The sequence below is a fragment of the Lissotriton vulgaris genome, chromosome 7 (assembly GCF_964263255.1).
Source record: "Lissotriton vulgaris chromosome 7, aLisVul1.2, whole genome shotgun sequence".
Classification (NCBI taxonomy): domain Eukaryota; kingdom Metazoa; phylum Chordata; class Amphibia; order Caudata; family Salamandridae; genus Lissotriton; species Lissotriton vulgaris.
The window spans coordinates 78,812,172-78,832,471 of record NC_141695.1 but is presented as its reverse complement, the minus strand read 5'-3'; the positions used below and the strand labels follow the sequence as shown (position 1 = coordinate 78,832,471).

General features: G+C 40.1%; 1 protein-coding gene across 1 annotated transcript in view; it reads right to left on the bottom strand.

Annotated features, from left to right (window-relative positions):
- Nucleotides 1–234: 234 nt before the first annotated feature.
- Nucleotides 235–20,300, bottom strand: part of LOC147700820 (putative DBH-like monooxygenase protein 2) — a 125,393-nt gene continuing 105,327 nt past the window's right edge. The window contains exons 11-13 of the mRNA XM_086929741.1: nucleotides 19,643–19,773; nucleotides 18,157–18,262; nucleotides 235–561 (exon numbers count right to left, since the gene is read on the bottom strand). Coding sequence (XP_086785867.1) covers nucleotides 328–561; nucleotides 18,157–18,262; nucleotides 19,643–19,773 — 471 coding nt within the window. The 3' untranslated portion in view covers nucleotides 235–327. The remainder of the gene's footprint in view (nucleotides 562–18,156; nucleotides 18,263–19,642; nucleotides 19,774–20,300) is intronic.

The following is a 20,300-nucleotide window of genomic DNA, read 5'->3' as shown; positions in this document are numbered from 1 at the left end:
GTAAAAGTTATTTCAGTTTGAAGTGCAATAATGCACTTAGGCCACATTTATCACCTGTGTCCATCATAGCTGCTCTGAACACAATTTATAACTAACCTAATAAGGTAAATAGTTGGTAAATGTGTGTGTTTTGCTATTTTCAGAGATATTCTGGCTGAGTAAGCAAAGGGAACCAAGTGGCTAACGTAAAGAAAAGTCAACCCATATACACATATACACATGCACACACATATATTTAAATTATATTTGTATGTTTTATATTGTGTGCTCGCATTCGTATTGCATTTACCCAGTACTATTTGGTGTACATATATTTAGTCTAGAAATCTAAAATGACGAAACAACTGCAGAGAAGGTTGACAAGAAAAACAGTGAGAGGCAAAGGTATCCTGATGAAGGGTATTGTCCATTTGGGCAATGAGCTTCGGTATATGGCATGTTCGTCATTGGTGACATGGATGACATAGTTGGGGCGGTGCTGGATGTTTCTAAACTGTTGCAGGGAGGGACTTCTGGTGGAGTGATGTTGAGAATTGATCCAGTATCCTCTAAAATTGATCCCTGAAAGCAGAGAACATAATGGAAGACATTAATTATCACAAAACACTGTGTCAATTGACAGAGACTGACATAGATATTAAACTAGTTCATAGTATGCCAATTGTTCAAAGACCTGAAGGCCAAACAACATACAGTTCTGAATGGACTGCTGATGCTCCATCCTCCATGTATTCCAACTTCCTATGATTAGTGACATGTCTCTGCAAATTGCACTCACACATGCTAGCGCACACATGCATGCATGGGTGCACACATTCATGACATAACACAACCACACCAGCATCTGTGGCTCAAATAAAAGGAGGCACTGAGTGGCTTCATTATTTTAGTTGTGGAACCTAGGAAAGCTTTGGTCAGCATGTCACTTTTGACAATGCATTTTCGCTTCCTCCAGGAAAAAGAGGGTTTATTGATGCACCCTTTCAGGTGCAAATTCCGTGCACTTTCTTAACAGCTCAAGGCAAGGACCGCATGATAGTGATACCGAGGCCATAAAGGCCATATTTCCAAGTTTTCAGTTGGATTCGCTGTTTGTGTTTTGCGTTTTTAGGATTATTTTTCAGGTTCTCGTAGGTCCTTTCAAATACAAGTTTAATAGATTTCTTTTCAACTTAATCAATGAATACATTTGTTTTACCTATACGGTCTGATTTACAAATGATAAAATATGTGTGTAGATATGCTCATGTGGAGCAAATCTACACGTATTTTATAACTTCCCACTTGATTGCTATTCATTATTTCTGTGTTTAAATGTACCCCGAGGGAGAGGATACTCCTACATGTACAGTTACTGCTAGTCACTTTTTAACAGTGTTGGTAGGAAAATTATTAGAAAAGCAACACATCACATACATTGTAATGCAAAATATAAATTAAAATAATAAAGAAATCAAATAAAAACAAATCATAAACAATTAAACAGACAGCTATGCTTGTTGTGTCTTAACTTGTAGGCTTAAAGTATATTACTATACTTTTACATTAAATGTTGGTATTAATTTCTTAAAAAATACCATTAAATGTCCTGATACTTTCCCATATGCAAATTCCCTACATGCGAGAAGATATATGTGTGTATATGTACATTTGTGAATAAGACCCCATTGTCTAGGCCACAATCCACAGGTCTAAACAGATGGAAAGTATTATATTAGCATCATCTGCCTTCTGAGCACTTTCTGTTATTTCACGCTGAAAAAGTGCTACTAATCCCACTCTCTAAACACAGCAGAACACTTTGAAGTGCACAGGATCATGAGCAAGGTTTCAGAAAATCTGATCTATAAAGTAACTTAAGTGAATGCTTGACACCAAAGAGAATAGTCTTCAAATACAAGAGACAAAACAAATTGGTGGTTGGCATGTAGAAGATATTTGCATATACTGAATATATGGTAGGCATCCACAATGGAGAACCCAGCTCCCTGCCCATTCTACTAACCACTCATCCATTAGGGAAAACAATTCTAGGGAAAGTATGATAATACCTATAGCTAGTATATAATTTCCCTGTCATCAACTTTCTTCCAAACATCATCTTTCATGTTTGATTAAGTATCTCCTATTTTGTACTGTCAGCCAGCATGAAGGGACCTAGTCTAATTGTTTGTTGGTATAGGAATTTTTAGGGTCACATTTATGCCTTTAGGCCACAAAACAATCTAGTCATTGAAAGAGAACCTCGTTAGAAGCATCTATTCTATTTGTTAAACCCTATACTAAATGCCTTATGAATCCCAAAGCAGAGGCCTGCAGACTCCTAGAGATTACGTTTGAAGCCATTGAGGTTTTGAGTTCAAGTATGTGGATATGATCTCTCCATTTCAGAGCGCCTGTTTTGATTAACTCTCTGTCATACAATTTTATCAATATACTCATTCATATATCATATTCCCATATGTATTGAGGCACAATATAGTTTGACTTATTGGGAGTTGGTTATGATAACACTTTAAACATATCTGGGAACCTATTATTGCACAAGTATGTACACTGTTATCCTGCAACAATTAGTTAAGGGAAGGAATGAGTGGGACATGGAAAGGAAAATGGTGTAGTTGACTCATTCTTTGTTATTTGGTAAATACCATAACATATATTACATTTTAGAATTGCCACCTCTTTTGTATTTCTTTGAATATTTTTTTAAGAATAACATGATTCTTTATTTTTGTGGAATGCATCTCGTACAAATAAGTAAGTGTTGGTGACATGGGGCCAGTAGGTAATGCAGGACCTATCCATTATTATTGATAATCAGAGAGATAAAAAGAATTAACTTAGAAACTGTTTTTCTCCCCTCAATAATGCTGCCCTATTTCCCTCAGGATTTCTCCGAGATTGCAATAGGGGTAGGATCCAGATAGAGAAAGTGTTTCATGACATGAAATCATATACTTGGGTAAGGGCAGCCTGCAAGGAATAGATAAAGGCATAGTTGGTTTTCCTCTGGCACGAACATTTCATTTTTTAAAGATCTTTTTTATTGCACATTTCAACATTCTAATTCCCCAGAGCACCCCACTCTCTCTGACCCTGTGTCAAGCCAAAGCCAGGAACAAGCAAATTCATCCATCGAGAAAGTTACGAATGACGGAAAAGAAAAGAAAACACTTACATACAGGAAAGGATAAAAGAAATCCTCAGAACAATTTCATCATGAGAACTTCCCCATACGGATAATGGCCTAGGCTGTCCCGCTCCCTTCCAGCCCTGGCCTACACCCGAGCACCTTCCCCATCCATAGCATCTCCATCCAAATCACTTACCCAGTTCCTCAAAGGTACCCAGATTTCCAGCCCCCTTTTATTTGCTACCCTGCCCTTCTGAAAATAAACTGCTGATTCCATATGATATATAGATTAGAGTTCAGCCATTCAATGCTGAATTGTAATCTGGACTTTGTCTAGTTATCCTGTGGCCAGACAGAGCCATAGTACCGTCATACCTACAAACATAATGGCCTGGGTATGGCTTGGCATCAAGTCCTTGCCTACCCCTAGTATGATGAGCTGGGGAGTAATTGCTACCCAAAGCCCCAACAGTGTCACTATCATTCTAGCTACATCCTTTTTGAGGCTGTCGATGCTAGGACAGGTTGCAAACATGTTAATACTGTCCGCCATCGGGGACCTTGTGTTTCAGCAACCGCTCCTCGTTTCACTATATTCGATGGAGTAATATAAAGATTACCCCAAGTTTTGAAATGCTTTTTCCTGCAGGTTAGCTGCAACTAAAGTGGATTGTGCAAAATTTAAGGAGTCTTTGCACTCCCCTATACCCACTTGTAGCATTTCTTCCCACCTACTAATATGCTTAGCTAAGTCATCCACCGTTCTGACATTCAGCATCCTATATAGTATACCCAGCAAGGGTTGAGATTTGAATAGTAAGCCAATCTCATTAAATCTTCAACATCTACTTATCTCCTAACTTTTATTCTCAGAAAATCTGCAGATACTTAAAAACTTCCTTGTACTCCAACCCAAACTTACTTTTAATCTCTTCAGAATAAACAGACGCCTGCATTGCCCATAAAGTTTCACAAGTTCTTTCCAGTGCCTGACATAGCCATCCTTAAAATTATCAGGGAGCAGGGTATTGCTATAAATTGGAGTACAGAAGTTCAGTTGCCCTAACCCAAGTTTCTTCCGGAATTCTGACCATACTTTGTATGCGCAAACCAAGATGTTAAACTTAACCCTTTTGAAGTATCCAAACTCCAATGGATGCATACGACAGCCACTGGCCTCATCTCTTAGCAATAATTCATATTTTGGAGGGGGACCATCCTCACTTGGTCCTGCTCCAACTTTCACTTTCAACAGGACTGTCATTTGTTGAAGGGCTGAGGCCCAATAATATAGCAGAAAATTTGGGCCAGCCCAGCCACCACATTCACTCAGAAGTATCAGAAACTATAAGGCTCTTCTGGGGTGTGAGTAAGCCCAGAACAACTTAATAATCATCTGATTTAGTGTCTTAAACCAGCAGCCATCAACCTCCAAGGGAATATCCCTAAAAAAGTACAGAATCTTAGGCAGAAACAACATTTTAACAATATTGATCGTCCCAATCAGAGTAAGACTAAGGTTATTCGTTCTTGCAAAATCCAGTTTAGCTCTATGAATCAGCGGGCCCAAATTGTTCTCCACAATTTTCTCTATATCAGCGGAGATATCCACCCCAAGATAAACGGCATGTGAAGCCACTCGGCTATCACTTAGTTGAACCATTCTGTTGACCACAATTTGCATTTTGTTCTGGTTTACCCGTTAAACAGACAACTGTCCAAACTTCGCCCCCTACATCTCTATCTCTCTCTTCGCACCCTCTGGGTCAGAGGCGGTAACTTTCAAGTCATCAGCCTAGGGTCAGGCATGAGCGGATTTTGCGGATTGGCAATCCGCGAATTTGCGGATTTGCAAACTCGCAATCCGCAAAATCCGCGAATTCCCGCGAATTTGCGGATTTTTTTTTTTTTTTGTGTTCGCCCGTGTTTCTGCCAGTTCGCGAGGGTTTTTACAATTTCGCAATTTGCGAACTTACCTGTCGGGTCGCAAGTTTTGCGAACTTGTTGTTTCTACGTGTCCAACCTGTTTGGGACACTCTTCTTCATCACTGCCACTCTCTGTCACCACTGCCACTCTCTGACTACTCATGCCACCCTCTGGCCCACCCATGCCACCCTCTGTTTCATCACCACACCCTCTGGTTGTCCAGTGTACATTATTTTTGGCAAAGCAAAGCACACCTTCCCTGCCTCAAGTGACCTGAATTAATTTGGGGCTGATTAATGTGTCACAGAATATTTTTTTAGCTGGCACCTGCTTCCTTAGTGCGCCCTGATTAGTGATCTTTTGCACTTGCTAAGTGCTTTCATTGTTGCAAAATTAGTTACAACACCTGCCCTGCCCCAACTGACAATAATGAATTAGGGGCTGATTAATGGATTTTAACTTCCAGCCTGGCTCCTGCTTGTCTCCCTTAGCTGTAATTCAGGACCTTTGTGGCATATGTGTAACTATTCTGAGGTTCAGAGCAGGGTCACATAATAGTTGCAACTGGCAACTGAACTCTGGAGGGGCCCCTCAGGAAGCACTACAGGAAATGGCTACTAATGATGAGCCTGAACTTTTGAACCTGGTAAGTAGTTACTTTCAGTTTTGCTAAAATCGTATTTCTGCAATTTCGCACTTATTCGCGGGGCGCGAACTCACGCGAACAGTGCGAGCAGTGCGAGCAAAATCCGCTGCTCGCGGATTTGCGGATTTTTCAGGAAATTCGCAAATCTCGCGGATTGCGGATTTCCCGAAAATCCGCAAAATCCGCGAGCGGAACGGATTTTCCGCCCATGCCTACCTAGGGTATGCTTTTCGTCTCCCCCCTTTATAATACATCAGTAAATTTAAGGGATTATCAGTGATTCTCTTAATCAATGGAACAATAGAGGAGAACAGTGACACCCTTGTCTTGTACCGCGTGCTATAGCTACTAAATCGGACATCCCTCACATTACTGAGATCATGGTGACAGGATTGTGACATAGAGATTGAATTGCAGTAATAAACCCTGGTTCCAGACCTTTTTTATCCATTACTGCCTGTAGGAAAGGCCAGGAGACCCTATCAAAACCTTACTCTGAGTCAAGCAGAATTAGAGCCATAGGACCTCCGGCTACCCTTGCGGCATCAAATAATGTGAATGCCTGGCGAATATAGTCTATTGTACTCTATCTAGGATTGAATCCGTGTTGAGCTGGAGAGACTATTTTCTTGATGACCCTAGACAATGTGATGGCCAAAACTTTGGCATAGATTTTAACGTCACTATTAACCAAAGTGATTGGCCGGTATGATTCTAGTTGTTGGGCAGGTTTCCCTTTCTTAGGGAAAACTATTATATTAGCCAAAGCCTAATACTCTGGTGCCTCTCTTCCTGATAGTGTTTTTTTTTTAACTCCCCCATTGGAGCTTGCAGGAGGGAGGCAAACACCTTATAAAACTCCATCGGTATAAGATCTGTCCAATCTGCTTTCCTAGCAGATACAGATTGAATAGCCTTATTGACCTCTTCTCCCAAGATTAGGTCCTCCAACAGTTCGTTCTCTTCTGTAGTTAATCCCCCATATTGCATAACCTCTAGGTGTTCATCAATTTCTTGGCCTATTTGCAATGTCACTTTCATATACAATTGCTGATAATATTTTTGAAAGGAGGATCCTATGCCAACCGGATCAGAGGTCAACCCACTGAATGGATCCCGAATCTCCCTAATCTGACCATATGTTAACTTCTTTCTTTTGCACATGGCCAGCAGATGGCTCAACCTTTCATTAAATTCATACATCATATCCTTCCAGGCTGAATATTTGTCTGTGACATTTTCTGCTGCAATATCAACTATCGCTGTATTTGCCAACCGCAACACACAGCTGAGTCTGTTCTAATTCTTCGGCCCTAGGTACTTCCATAATTTTCTGCAACCACTAGCTTCTTGTGCAGTCCTTGCAGCAGTTTTTTCCCCTTTTACTGTTGATTCAATTTGTATTTCTTTCTGTGTGGAATAAATCAGTCACATCAAGGGGGGAGATGCAGACTTCAGATTCAAGACTGGCACTTCCTGCAGGGTTCCTCCAGCTGCTGAACCACCCTCCCCACAACCAAATTTGAATCAAAATAGTCCCATTTCAATTGATTTGTAGAGCTACGATCAGACTCAAATCCATGCTCTCCAGATAACAATTTTCCATTAAAAGAGAGGCCACCCATTTTTGAGTGGCCGGCATGACTGAAGAACTGTCAAGACAGACCACAGAGGTGCGTGGTGCTGTGTCCATATCAGATTGGATATCACTAGCCCCAGATAGATCAGAAACGTCAGTAAGAGAAAACAATGTCTCTGCCCCATCCGGGCATCTCTGCCCTTGCTTTCAGCTTCTGTCCACCGGGATTAGGCTGGTGCTACCCCCCCATGAGTTGATTTTCTGAGTCAGCCAGGCCTTCAGTTGACAAAGCTTGGATAAATGGAGAGACGCAATACCCTGGCCCCTATCTCGCTTGGAGGCGGGTTTAAACAATCCTTATCCTCTACTATATTGCTCAGTGATGTCAAACAGGTTAAATCAGGTAGAGCGATTATCATGGTACTTGTACCTAAAAATACATTTGCGGACATTCATCTTGCATGAAGGGACTCAGCCGGAGCCTCCAGGGAGCCAACTTTCTTGTTGCTGCGCCAACAGATCCTGCAAAGACCTCTAGGATTACTGCCTGTTTCCCTTTTGGTAGGTCTGCACTAGACATAATCCCTTCAAAGTTGCTATACTGCCTGCGTCTTCCACATCACGCCTATCGCCAGATGGTCCTCCAACCTTTGCCCCACCAACGTCCTCCAGTGGAGAGAGGCTCCCACGCTCCTGTGGGTGCTCTAACTGTGCTGCAATCCTTAGCAGCCTTATTCCCTGTAAAAGCGATTGCAACTTGCTGGTTCCACCAGCCTCGAGAGTCAAACCCGCCAGCCACCTCTGCCGTGGTTTGGAGTAGTTGTACAGTAAACTTTTAGCTTCAATATGCTCCAAATAGATTTTTCCTTTCAGGTGGGATTGCAGACTTTAAACAACCGGAAATAACACCATCTGCATTACTTAGTGTCAGAAGGAAACTGGTTAATATTGGCACGCATGGGCAGGTGGCTCGCACAGCATTCAAGCAGCCACCACCTTGCTCCCTGTGGCATTTCAAAAGAGCTTAGGACTTAGGTTTCCCAAATGTCATAACTCAATTATGAATAACTGTACTAGACAGAGGTGCTTCCTATTTTCGGTGTCCAAAGAGGCTATACAAAGTTGGCCAATTTTCCTAAACATACCTTCAAGACAGTTGGTTTTGCAGTAGAGGCACAAATCACATACAAGAGTCAACTAAATAATCTAGAAATCCACAAGCAAGGGGTCCCCCAAGCAAGAGCCCCTGTGACTACACAGAGGACCTCTTAGGGGCCCATTTCACCGAGAGTATGTGAACACTCTAAGCTTGCAAAGCTACCACTGACATTTATTGATTTAGGGTCATTGCTCACCCACAAAAACAGCCATACCTTTAGATACTGACCGTATACAAATCATAAGAAAAGGAAGACTCTTCCACTTAAAGTCGTGCTCTACCGCTCCCTATTTCTTCCCAGTTTCTTGGCTACATGTATTTACATATTGCATGAAAGTGCATTAAAAAATGTTGTGAGAGATTTTGGTTTGTGAGCAAGTATGCTTTCTCTTTAGATTGGAATAGCTTGGAGAATAATTCACAAATCTCATGATTTATGGTTGTATTCATAATGATACCACTGTGAGCCATTGTGGATTCTCATGTTTAATGCCCCTAATACTAGTCTTGGTTAATGGGCAACTCCGGTTTGTTTGGATTTGTGGAGACTCAGTTCCAACTCACATTAAGACTATTGCTTTATACCCTCGATAATTAACAATCTAATTCCTACAGTAAAGATCGGTTAATGCTGCACCTATTGCTCATCTGCAATTTCTCACCTTTGAATAATTCCTGGCCATGAGGCTGTACCTCAAAAGACTTACATTTTTTAATCTCTCTTTAAGTATTTGGTTACCTTTGAAGTGTCAGAGGAAAAAGCAGTACTACTAGGTTGTGGTGCCTTTACATTTTGTTTTTAGCTTGGTAGCTGCACCTTTGGGGAAAACATTAATGTTAAGTAGTTCTTTCAACTGAACAACAGATGGTCTCAATACAGTTTTCATCTTTTCTTTATTATGCCCTACAGTGTTCAAGGTACACTTTCTTACAATTATAATACATAATACCTAAAGTGCTTATAATTTCTAATCATGCATGTGCAATGTCAGGGGTCTCGTGGTCAGTTTTTAATGATTCAATAAATCCAACATATACACCTGTGCTTTCTCCCAAACACATTTAGGAAATGGTGTGGGGCTGTCCAAGTTTAGCTGCTTCTCAACATCGAAAACATCCAATAGATCCTTACTCAACCCATTGATATCTTGTGCAGTATTATTTCTCTGCTGAACCAAATCTTACACTTGAAACCCCTATTGAATCCTAGCATTGTCAATACATTATCAAACCTTAAAAAAGCCCCATTCTAAATATATTTCTAATAAATACCTCATCCCTAAAAAGCTTGTATCGCCGGGCAAGTGGTAAACATTTGCTCTTAGTCGGCCTTTTGAAATCTACATCTGGGATGGAAGGATCCTTTATTAGTATATCTGTTAGCAATCTAAGCTTGTGTGCTGAAAGAATCAAATACATGTAGGTGCAGATGCAAAACGCAATGCACCATTCTGAATAATGATTAACCCAATCTCACCTCCCAGCCAATTTGATGACTTTAACATCCTTGTATGTATCTCATCTTCCTTAGCCTCAACAAAACATGGAAATATGCAAAGATCCTCTCTGAGTCTTCCTCTAAATGACACACACATATCCCCAGTTCCAGACAACACTTCCCCTGCATATTTCCAATAAACAGTCAGGAGCTCTTTCTATCCCCCGTTAGGAATGAGGGTCTCTAGTTGGCAGTGGCTTACACCCTGTCCAAGTAGGGACCCTTCCTTCTAGACAGTGTAAAGGAATTGCACACTCAAGATCACCGCTGCTTATCCCCTTGGTAGATTGTCATGAGCAGTCAGGCTTATCTCAGAGACAATGAGTAAAGTATGTGCGTATAACACACACATTAACACATTGAAAACACTACACATGGACACCACAGCAGTTTAGAAAAATAAGAAATCTGTATCTTAATCAAACAACAAAAATCCAGCATACATAACTCAAAATATAACTTTTTCAAGGTTTAAGCAATTCTGTCTATAAAACTCTATGGATGTGGTGATTTTACACAAAGTACCTTAGATGCATCAAAAGCCGCAAAGAAAAACAGCTGCAGAGGAGGGAAGCATCGGAAAACACAGCGATGTGTACGTTTTCGAGGTCCTGGGGAGGCGATGCATCAGTTCTACTGCACACAGTGGATGGGTTGTGTGGAATCCAGACTGTAAGCTGAAGGAATGCATCAAAATGGAAGACGGTTCTGGTCACCGAGGGTTGCAGTGTAAAACTTTGAGCAGAGGTACGATGCCTTGTGCACCGGAGATGGTAGGTTGCTTTGCAAAGGCTTGCGTCATCCAGAATCGGTTCTGGGATGCAGCACAGAGAGGCTTCGAGGAGGCTTCACGTCATCCGGCTGTCAGCTGTATGTGGGACTTGGTGAGGGTTCGCATCGCACAGTGTCGCTTCTGAGAAGCTTCACAGCAGGAATTTGCACCAACCGACATTGGTTTCCGAGGAGCTGTCAGCTGTGAGGCAGAAGCTTGGCTTTATCCAGCGTTGGCTCCAAGAGGCTTTGCAAAGCTTTGTGTTGCTTCTATCCAGTACTTACACAGATCAGATGCAGAATACATCCACTTCTGAGGCCCTTTTACTGGAGGAAGACATCTCAGTCAAGGGTAGGACTCACAGATGGCAGAGTCCAGCAGCACCAGCAGAGTTGCTGGTTGTCATTTGTGTCGCTGAGACTTCTTTATAGGAGACTAGCACACACAAGTCCTTGGAGAAACTTTAAAAACAGGATTCAATAGCAAAGTCCAGTCCTTTCACTGCCCACAGACAGAAGCATTAACTGCAGATCAACCCAGGAAAGTAACACAAAGCAAAGGGACAGTACTCCTCCTGACAGCTCTTCAGTTCTGTTTCTAGGTAGAGTCCTCAGTCCAGAAGTGTTATAAAAGTCTGGGATTTTAGGTCCAATACTTATACCCGTTTTGGACTTTGAAGTAGGCGTACATCATAGCAAAGTATTTGTTGTCCGCAATCTATTGCCCTGCCTTGGCTCCATACACACTTCAGGGGTTAGAGAGAGCATTGTGGGAGGCCAGGCACAGCCCAATGCAAAGGGTCAGTGAAAACTCTTCCCACCACCCACTCTAGCTCAGGAAGGCCCATCAGCCTGTTGATGAGCCATCAGGATATGCGGGACACGCCTCAACTTCCTGGGTGTAACTTTTTAGAGTGGAAGCACATACCACCCCCTATCAGACTAAACCAGATTGTGATTCCAAAGGCTTCAAGAGGCACAGGCTGGTTAAACAAGAAAATGCCCACTTCTCAAAAGTGGCATTTTCAAACACACAATTTTAAAACAATCTTTACTAAAAGATAGGTGTTTAAATTCTGAGCTCCATGAGCCCAATTTTCAAATCTCTATCTCTCCTCAATTGAAAGTTACAAGTGTAGGGTGTTACAAGGCAGCTCCAATGATAACCTAAGAGAGAGATAGTCCTTGAAATAGTAAAACATTAGCAGTATTTAACTATCAGGGCATTTAAAACACACCAACACATGTCCTACTTTTTACATACAGTGCACCCTGCCCATGAGCCTACTTTGGGCCTGCCTTAGTTGTACCTGTACTTGTGATAAAAGGCCTGGCAAGAAGGTACACTTGCTCGATCGACATGGTAGTTAAACCTGCACTTGGGCACACTTACAAGATTGAATAGGACACGGTACAATACAAACATTTACAACGTATGCCTTTACAAGACAGTTTTTACATCGAAACATCCATTACACCGCATGATTTCACAACGCATGTTATAACAATGCATTTTTAGATACTACATTTACAATGTATTCCATTACAATGCATACCACTACAACGCATACCATTACAACACATTCGACTATTAGGGCAACAGTAGGGTAAGTGTTGGATAGTGTAGGGGTAAAAAATACTATTCCCAATCCAGTGAGTACAACAGTAGGGTAAGTGTTGGATCGTGTAGGGGTAATGCGTTGTAATGGCATGCATTGTAGTGATATACGATGTAATGGCATGCCCACTAGTAGCATTGGATTTGCAGGCCCTGAGCAAACAGTGTGCACTTTATTAGAGGCATTCTAGTCAATACAATATATCAATTATAAATACCCAATCAGAATTACAATTTACACAGAGAGGATATGCACTTTAGCACTGATCAGCAGTGGTAAAGTGCCCAGAGTCCTAGAGCCAACAAAAACAAGTCAGAAAAAAATAGGAGTAAGAAGGCAAATCATTAGGGAATAACCCTGCCTAAAGGGCTTGATCAAACAGCTCCTTTTGTTGAAGATTGGGCATATCAATAGATATTTATACAATTAAGTCTGTGGGATATCAAACTCATCATTGTTCTGCTAAACAAATGTAAATATTCTCTCAATATAACTAACATAAAAATTGGATTTTGACCCACAAGGATACATAGGTATTTAAATATCACTAAAATCATCCTAAAAGTGGTTATATCCATTCGATTTTGTCACAAAACATATTTCTGATTATCTATCCATACATTGCCTAGATTAGAAAACCTTAGTATTTAATGTGTTTGGGTTAGTGTTACCGAACAAAATGTTGGAGTAATACTAAAATGAGCACTTTATCTCATACTGCTAATACTACATAATTAAACATGGGGGTTTCTTACATAGTGGAAGCCAATACTAAAATAGAATACTGGGAAAAGCTCACTGTTCTCATATCATTGGTTGTTTTATCTATTTCAATCCCTATATAAAAATGAAGAAATAAGAGTATCTACTTTCCAACAAAAGAAGAGCGGTCAGTGCATGGGTAAGGTCCGACATTATAATGTGCATCTCTTGATATCTTACAATTTGGTGTAGGTTTAACACCGATATAATTCATACTCTTTACTGCATATTTTTATGCGTCCAGTGAAATCCCATTTTCAGAATCTCAGATTTGTCTTGATTTAACTTATTTCATCATATAGCTCTAAACTGTACCGCTATCCAGACTTGTAGGCTCAATACTAGTAGAAAATCACTCCTGAAGACATGTCGTAGAAGTCTCATGCTTCCGCTTCTGCCACCTCAGATGTTTCCTCTACACATATAGACATGCTGGTCGTGGTACCTGCAACCTACCCCTCCTTCTGTTCTTCTGCCTATTATTGTTGTCAACAAGCCCATTTTAAATAATATCCAGTTCAGCACCTTTGGAAATTTGTTAATTGAAAGCCCTGCTTGAAGAGAGGAGCTTGCCCTTTTTGCTTTTGAATGACTATTTCAACTTGTGTAGAGCAAATATTTATGATATCAAATTGTATTCTTTCTTTTCTTGAGTGGTACATCAAATTACTTGGCCAGATCACCAGTGTCTAAAAGGCTCCCCAGAAGTCATGGTACTGCAGCACCTAATGACACATTTCATTATGGAATATCCTGAGAAAGAAGGTCCATGAAAGACTACTGACAACTGCTTTCTGAGCAGACTAGATAGATTGAATATTATGGAATATTTTATTCAATGCTCACTTAATGACAAGAGGCTAGAGGTGCTCTTGCAGTAGTAGTTCAGAGTTACTCTTGTTTGGGGTAATCAGAAATATGGTCTGAGACTCAGCTGGGCAACAGGAACCTGTTTTACTGATACTACCTTGTCATGTATGTGTACAGCTGAAGAAATGAATCAAATGAGAACAAACAATAAAGACAGTGCTGTCGTAAGGCATATTAGAAATGCATTTTGTCCGCCTAGGTGAGAAACACTCAGAGAAGAAACTACTATGACCTTCAAATTTCAATAGAATGACAACAGGGATGTAATTGTCGGTTTCCAATGACCCCTGCTGCATGGCATCCTAGTGGAAGGCGGGTTCAAGATAATCATACCACCCGGGAAAAGGATATTAGTTGCTCTTGAATTTTGAAGGTTGTGATTTGAAGTTTATTCGTTTTCTGTGGAAATGCCACACAGGCTAGAGTGATGCTCCGTGGACCATCTGGTGTTCAATCATGTGGCAGATGTTACTTACCCGGCAAATAGAGAGACAAATGTGACACTCCATCAATTGCAAGAACATGAAGAATACTGCAGAGATTCTCTAGCATGCAGGAAAACAGTAGTATGAAGTAATAGACCAATTCTACATCTAAAGTTCCTCACCAAATCAAGACTGAGAGAATAAATAAGGACTGCCATATTCATCTCAGTAACCATCTACCAGGACTCTCTGCTTATACCAAAATGCACTTTCCTGTCAGACAGTGTCTCTGACTATCTCTGCACTTTGTGGTGGGACAGGCTTATTTTCAATTCATGTTTCTAGCTTTCAGAATGAAATAGGCACTGTGCATTTACAGATTACTATGATGTGTTGCAGTGTATCTTCTGTTACAAGGTATATACTTGTTTCAAGATCTGATTGACTAACCACTGGCCAATTACATTATAGATGTCTTGGGGTGGTAGCATTTGACGGTGATGTCTCAGACTGAGTTGCAGTCTTTAGGAAAGATTAATATGGTAATGACTTGATTCACTTTCCTTTGAAAGGCTTATGTTTCAGAGAGGGACCCAAGGCATCATATTTGAGAAATTCCCTTTGGCAAGAATAATTGCATCTCTATTAAGCCTGATGTTGTGTTACAACTCTTTGATCTCAAACATCCATTTGCATATTAGCATTTACAAGAATATGGTGAATATGGTGAACTCCATTGGCACAGACTTTGACGAAATCTGAAAACAGAATTGTAATGTGGTCTAAAGCGTTCCATATTTTAGGCTGGTGGATGGACCTTAGAAACATACTGAATATTAAGGAGCTATTGCAAATTAAAGATACAGTATTTAGGGAAGCTTCCCTTAAAGTTTAGGCAGCAAAATAGAGTTCACATGCTAAAAATCTTTATTGCCCGTTATACTGATTCTCACTGGTATCATGTTGGTGCTTCACATGGTGCTTTGAAGGCTTCCGGGACAAAAATACATCAGTTTAGATGGAGCAAAAGGGAACAATGTAGATCACGTTTTCTAGGTAAGACCAATAGGTTTGGCAGAGAGAGATAAGACACAGTGTTCTCCTTGCAATCTATCATCTCCAAGTCTTATGCAATGAGGAAACAAATGATCTAAGGAGGACAATTAAGAGCTGAATCTAGATAGTTTGCAACATATCTAACACTTTGACTGAGTCTCTTGATGGTCTACTTGCTGTAAAAACAAAACACTATACCTGTGATCATCTATTTCTGGTGCCTTGGAAGAATATGATTGTTAGGGGCATAATTATATGCCTCCCGTCAATTCTGTTGAAGATGTTCTGGACTTTGGCTTCCATGATCATTCTCATTGGACATTCTCATTTGAGCAACGCATATGTGGGATCCTGGCCTGTTGATGCTTTCTGTCACATTTTATAGGACATCCAGGCATACTGTACATGCTATTCAGAAACCAGGGAATACTATTCTTCCACAACGTTAGTTCTCTCTCAGCCTGACTGTCTGGGTCCTGAGGTCCTACATCATGGACAGCTAACCTTTCCTCAGAAATACATAGAAATGTTAATGGCAATCATACAAAATTTACCAAATGCTTCCTATGATAGGAAATTAAGGACGTTCTGTATGTAGTGTCTTTCACATTGTAAATATTCCCTATCATGCCAGAGAGATGTGGTTGCACTACATTTATGACTCCTTGCAAAGTAATATCTTCAGCATTGTTTGATAAGAGATCACTTTTGAATCATTACACCACACATAACATATCCCTGTTGTCCGTACTTCCTTTAGTCCGGACACCGGCTTTCTTGAAGATCCTCATGCTATACAATCAAAACTGTTTCTATCAGTCCTTGCACAGATGTGGCATGAGCATTCTAAAATAAACACTGACTTTGGTGATAATGATCACATCTCTCTCTGGAAAGTGATTAAGCTTCACGCAACGTCAGTGGATCATACTTTTATGTATTATTTATCGAGGTAAGACCATTCTTGGGAGTCACTCTTTAATTCTGTCTATGTTAATTTCTCAAATACACATAAATCAATCAATAGCCCTCTCAACCTTTTTTAAAAATTCACAAATTCCAGATAGTGAGCCCTGACCCTGTCTCTGGACCATGCATCACTACTTTTCAAATCTCAATTTGTACTTCCTAAGTAAACCTAATACCATCAATCTGACTATAAACTGTTTTTAAGGAGAATGATTTCTTGATATAAAGAAAAAATGGAAACAATTTTTGTACATACTCCAACCCTATTCTTACAACCAGCTCAGCTATAGCGGTCTGAAGAAGACAGATGTTTTAATATGTACCGAATTTGCAGGTAGCAGACTCTCTCCCCAACCTTTGAACCCCAAACCCAAATATTATAACTCACATTCACATTGCAGATCTCTCGAAGAGGCAATCATGTAAAAAGTTACTAAGTTACTAAATATGTACACAAAATTGTAAGTGTAAATCTCTTACAATTGTTGATGTTCTTTTGTTCGGAAAGATTGAGAGAAATAAATAGAGAGAGAGAGAGAGAGAGAGAGAGAGAGAGAGAGAGAGAGAGAGAGGGAGAGAGAGAGAGTGAGCACGGATTTAAAATGCTCACAAAAGTAGCAGTGTCGCAGTATATTTTTTCTATAAAAAATGTTGCAGTAAGATTTGGTAAAATTGTATATACTTTACACAAACCTTTGACTCTGAGGTCAGTGGAGTTTATTAATTGTGTGGGAATTAGTATCTGCAAGATTTACGGCATTGTTCTGTTGGGAGACATTAAAATCCATGTTGTATAAATACCCAAAATTGTCCAAAAATAGTGTAGCATACCGTATGGCATAATACCAGTTAATCACAGAATATTACTTTCAATTTCTGCATAATTTATAAAGTGCAACATAAAACCAGCAGCCCCACATGTAAACTGTTCAGGATTCAGGAGGTGCTCTCCATCATTTGTTTACTCTTCAATATGGTGTTTTTTGTTGGTGTACCCTATGAATGCCTGGAACTTATAAACAAATGTTCCCTTGCTGTATAGTGTATAGGCAACGTTCTGGTGCAACGAGTCCCAGATTGTTTTTAGGGTGCTACCTCTCCGCTAGAAACAAGGCAAATAAAGGAAATTGGTAACCCGTTTGCCTTTTTATGGGAGATATCCTAAGGCACCCTCAAGATAGATTTCCATAAGATACCTAAATTAGCAAAAGTCATTATTATCAAAATATCTAGGAGGGAAACAAGGACAACGTGTGTATGTTTATTCTGAAGATGGATGAAATATGATGGTTAGAAAACAAACATCATCAGTGCACAGAAAGTGAGACAAGCTTCAAATGCACCTGTTGCCTGTCTGAACATTGACAGTGCCTGTAAGAGATATCAGATAGGTGTTCCCATTTTGGGGGCCTGCATGCTGACAGGTGTTTTCACACCACAGGGAGCATCCTAAGTGATGAGTCCAATCTAGCTTGTGGATATCCTGGTATTTCCACATTAAAGAGGCCTTAAATAGATACCACACATTATGAGGCAGTAGTATGGTTACTTTATCCTCCTCATTAAGGTGCATCAATGGAAAAGGTGATTGTGTCCATGCCATATTACTCAACCTGAAGATGTGTGCACATATTAAATGCTCTTGCATTCTGCATATTTCTCCAAGTCACAGTATTGCTATCCCTCTAAGACATCTTACAAACTCTCTTATTCCTGTCATGAAAATAGAAGAAACTTACATTAAAATGTAGAATTGCAATATTCTGAGTTGATTCCGTGGTGACCTTTTGTACCAGCGAAATATTTTCAGGTGTCCACGATACCATGTTCAATGCAGCAGGGTTGCTGATAAAAAGTTAAAGACAGTTTAGATGTGGAGATTGTGACATATAATTTTGTTTAGTAATTATCCTCCTCCCCCACAATGATGATGCCAACATAAATTAGAGTTAGATAGACTATTCTAATAAAAACAAATAACACATCATAAAGATATGGGCAGTCATTAAAAGACTCTGCTTTTCCACGCTTTTGATTTGATTCCCCCTGGAACTGCTCGTTTGTGAAAGCAGCAGAAGTAAGCAAAGTAAAAACGCCTATATGAACCATGGCTGGATTCTATTTTTTTTTCATTACTAGAGCACCTCAACTGCAAAAAAGATAGCAAATTCTACAACAGCAGTGTCACAAGAAGCCATTACTGAGGTACCACAGGTGGTCAATATCCCATGATTTCAAATTCCTGACATTTTGGTCGACCAATGTGGATGCAATATCTCTTAATGGAAATCAATCTTACCAATAGGAACTAGAGGAACTTGAAGAGCAGATATGCATTTCAATGAAACATGTCTGGAAACCCCTCTGACGCAACCTTCTGGCACATGGTTCATAGTCACTGGGCCCAGACAGGCACCATTCTTGATATTAAGGTGTGTATTCTAGGACTGGAACCAGCTATGTTTACAAGCTTCTACAGCTTGGTGGTAATGGTGGTAGTCAATGAGGTTTAAGCTATTATTGAGCTAGTTTCATCTATGATAAAATGGAGCCTATAGGCTCTCTGCTCTGTGAGACCTTCGTAGTATGCAAAGGTTACCAAATCTGCAGTATCTAATATTATTTGGTTTAAGACTGTCATGCCTTCATTTAAAGTCTCCTGGAAGTCTTCTTGTCTATCCTTGACTGAATCTGTGATCATTGTTAGAAAGATCCTCACAGAGTATAATCTATCTGCTTAAAAGTGCAGAAGTATTAGTGGCCTTAATGGAAACAGTTGAGGTGCCATATATGTTTCTCCTACAAAATCTAGATTCTCGCTCTCCTTTTGCTGGTGGTACAGTTATAAATGGTGCAATAGCATTTGGTCTCAAGGTCAGTGATAAAATTGTAGAATCTGGTTGCGGATCAGATCTTCAGAATAAGTAATCTTGATCCATAGGTTTCTAGTTCTGCAGCAAATGAGAAAAAGCAGCTTTGACACAAGGTGAGCCTAGAAAAAGCTGCCTTTGCTGATTTGAATTGGCCTAGTACCAATAGCAGCATGTCTCAAATGCAGAGTTTGAACAATCAGAGAAAACAATTATGATATGGTCAACACAACAACAGAACAATTTGCAGCACCCTTTGTAAACTACATGAAAGGTATTCTTGTTGTGTAAATAAAATGACAGATATGCCTCAATGATTACCTACATCACATAGGAAATGAGAATGTAGGCATACCTATATATATTGAATCCAAAAGTTGATGACAGTGATCCATAATCTGGGTTGCTTGCGCACTCAGCGATTAGGTTTGCAGGATAGTAAATCAGGAAACCAAAGCACATCTCATTGGTTGTGCTATAACCACCCTGAAATAAAACAAAATAAAAACATCAAAACTGATTAGTCATGTACAGCTATCACAGTGCATGTCCACATTAGTGAGTAGACTATTTACCTGCACAAAAAGGGATAACATATTGTCTTCAATATTGTAGGTGCATGGTTGTAGATAAGTGTTGCTTCTTGTTCCATATCTCAAAATGGCAAGGGCTGTTAGCCTGTTAACTCCTCTTAAATTGTTCGCCTGACATAAACCAGGACCAAAAAGGTATTCTGTCACTCTCACTGATACAAATATGTAGCTCTTCCTGACATTTGCAGAACTATTTAGCTATAACCTTTTGAAATTAATTTCAAGGTCAGCGGAAGACTATGCGTGGAATTTCAAGCATATTTCTGCAAAGTGCACATTATCCTTACAGCCTGGTTTAATAATTTGGCGGGAAGGGATAAGTCTCTTCGTATGGCATAGGACTTTCCACCCTGCAGGCCTAGGGTCCTCTTGCCACCTAATTTTGTGTTTTCATTGCGGGTCCTGTCAATTTTGTGAAAG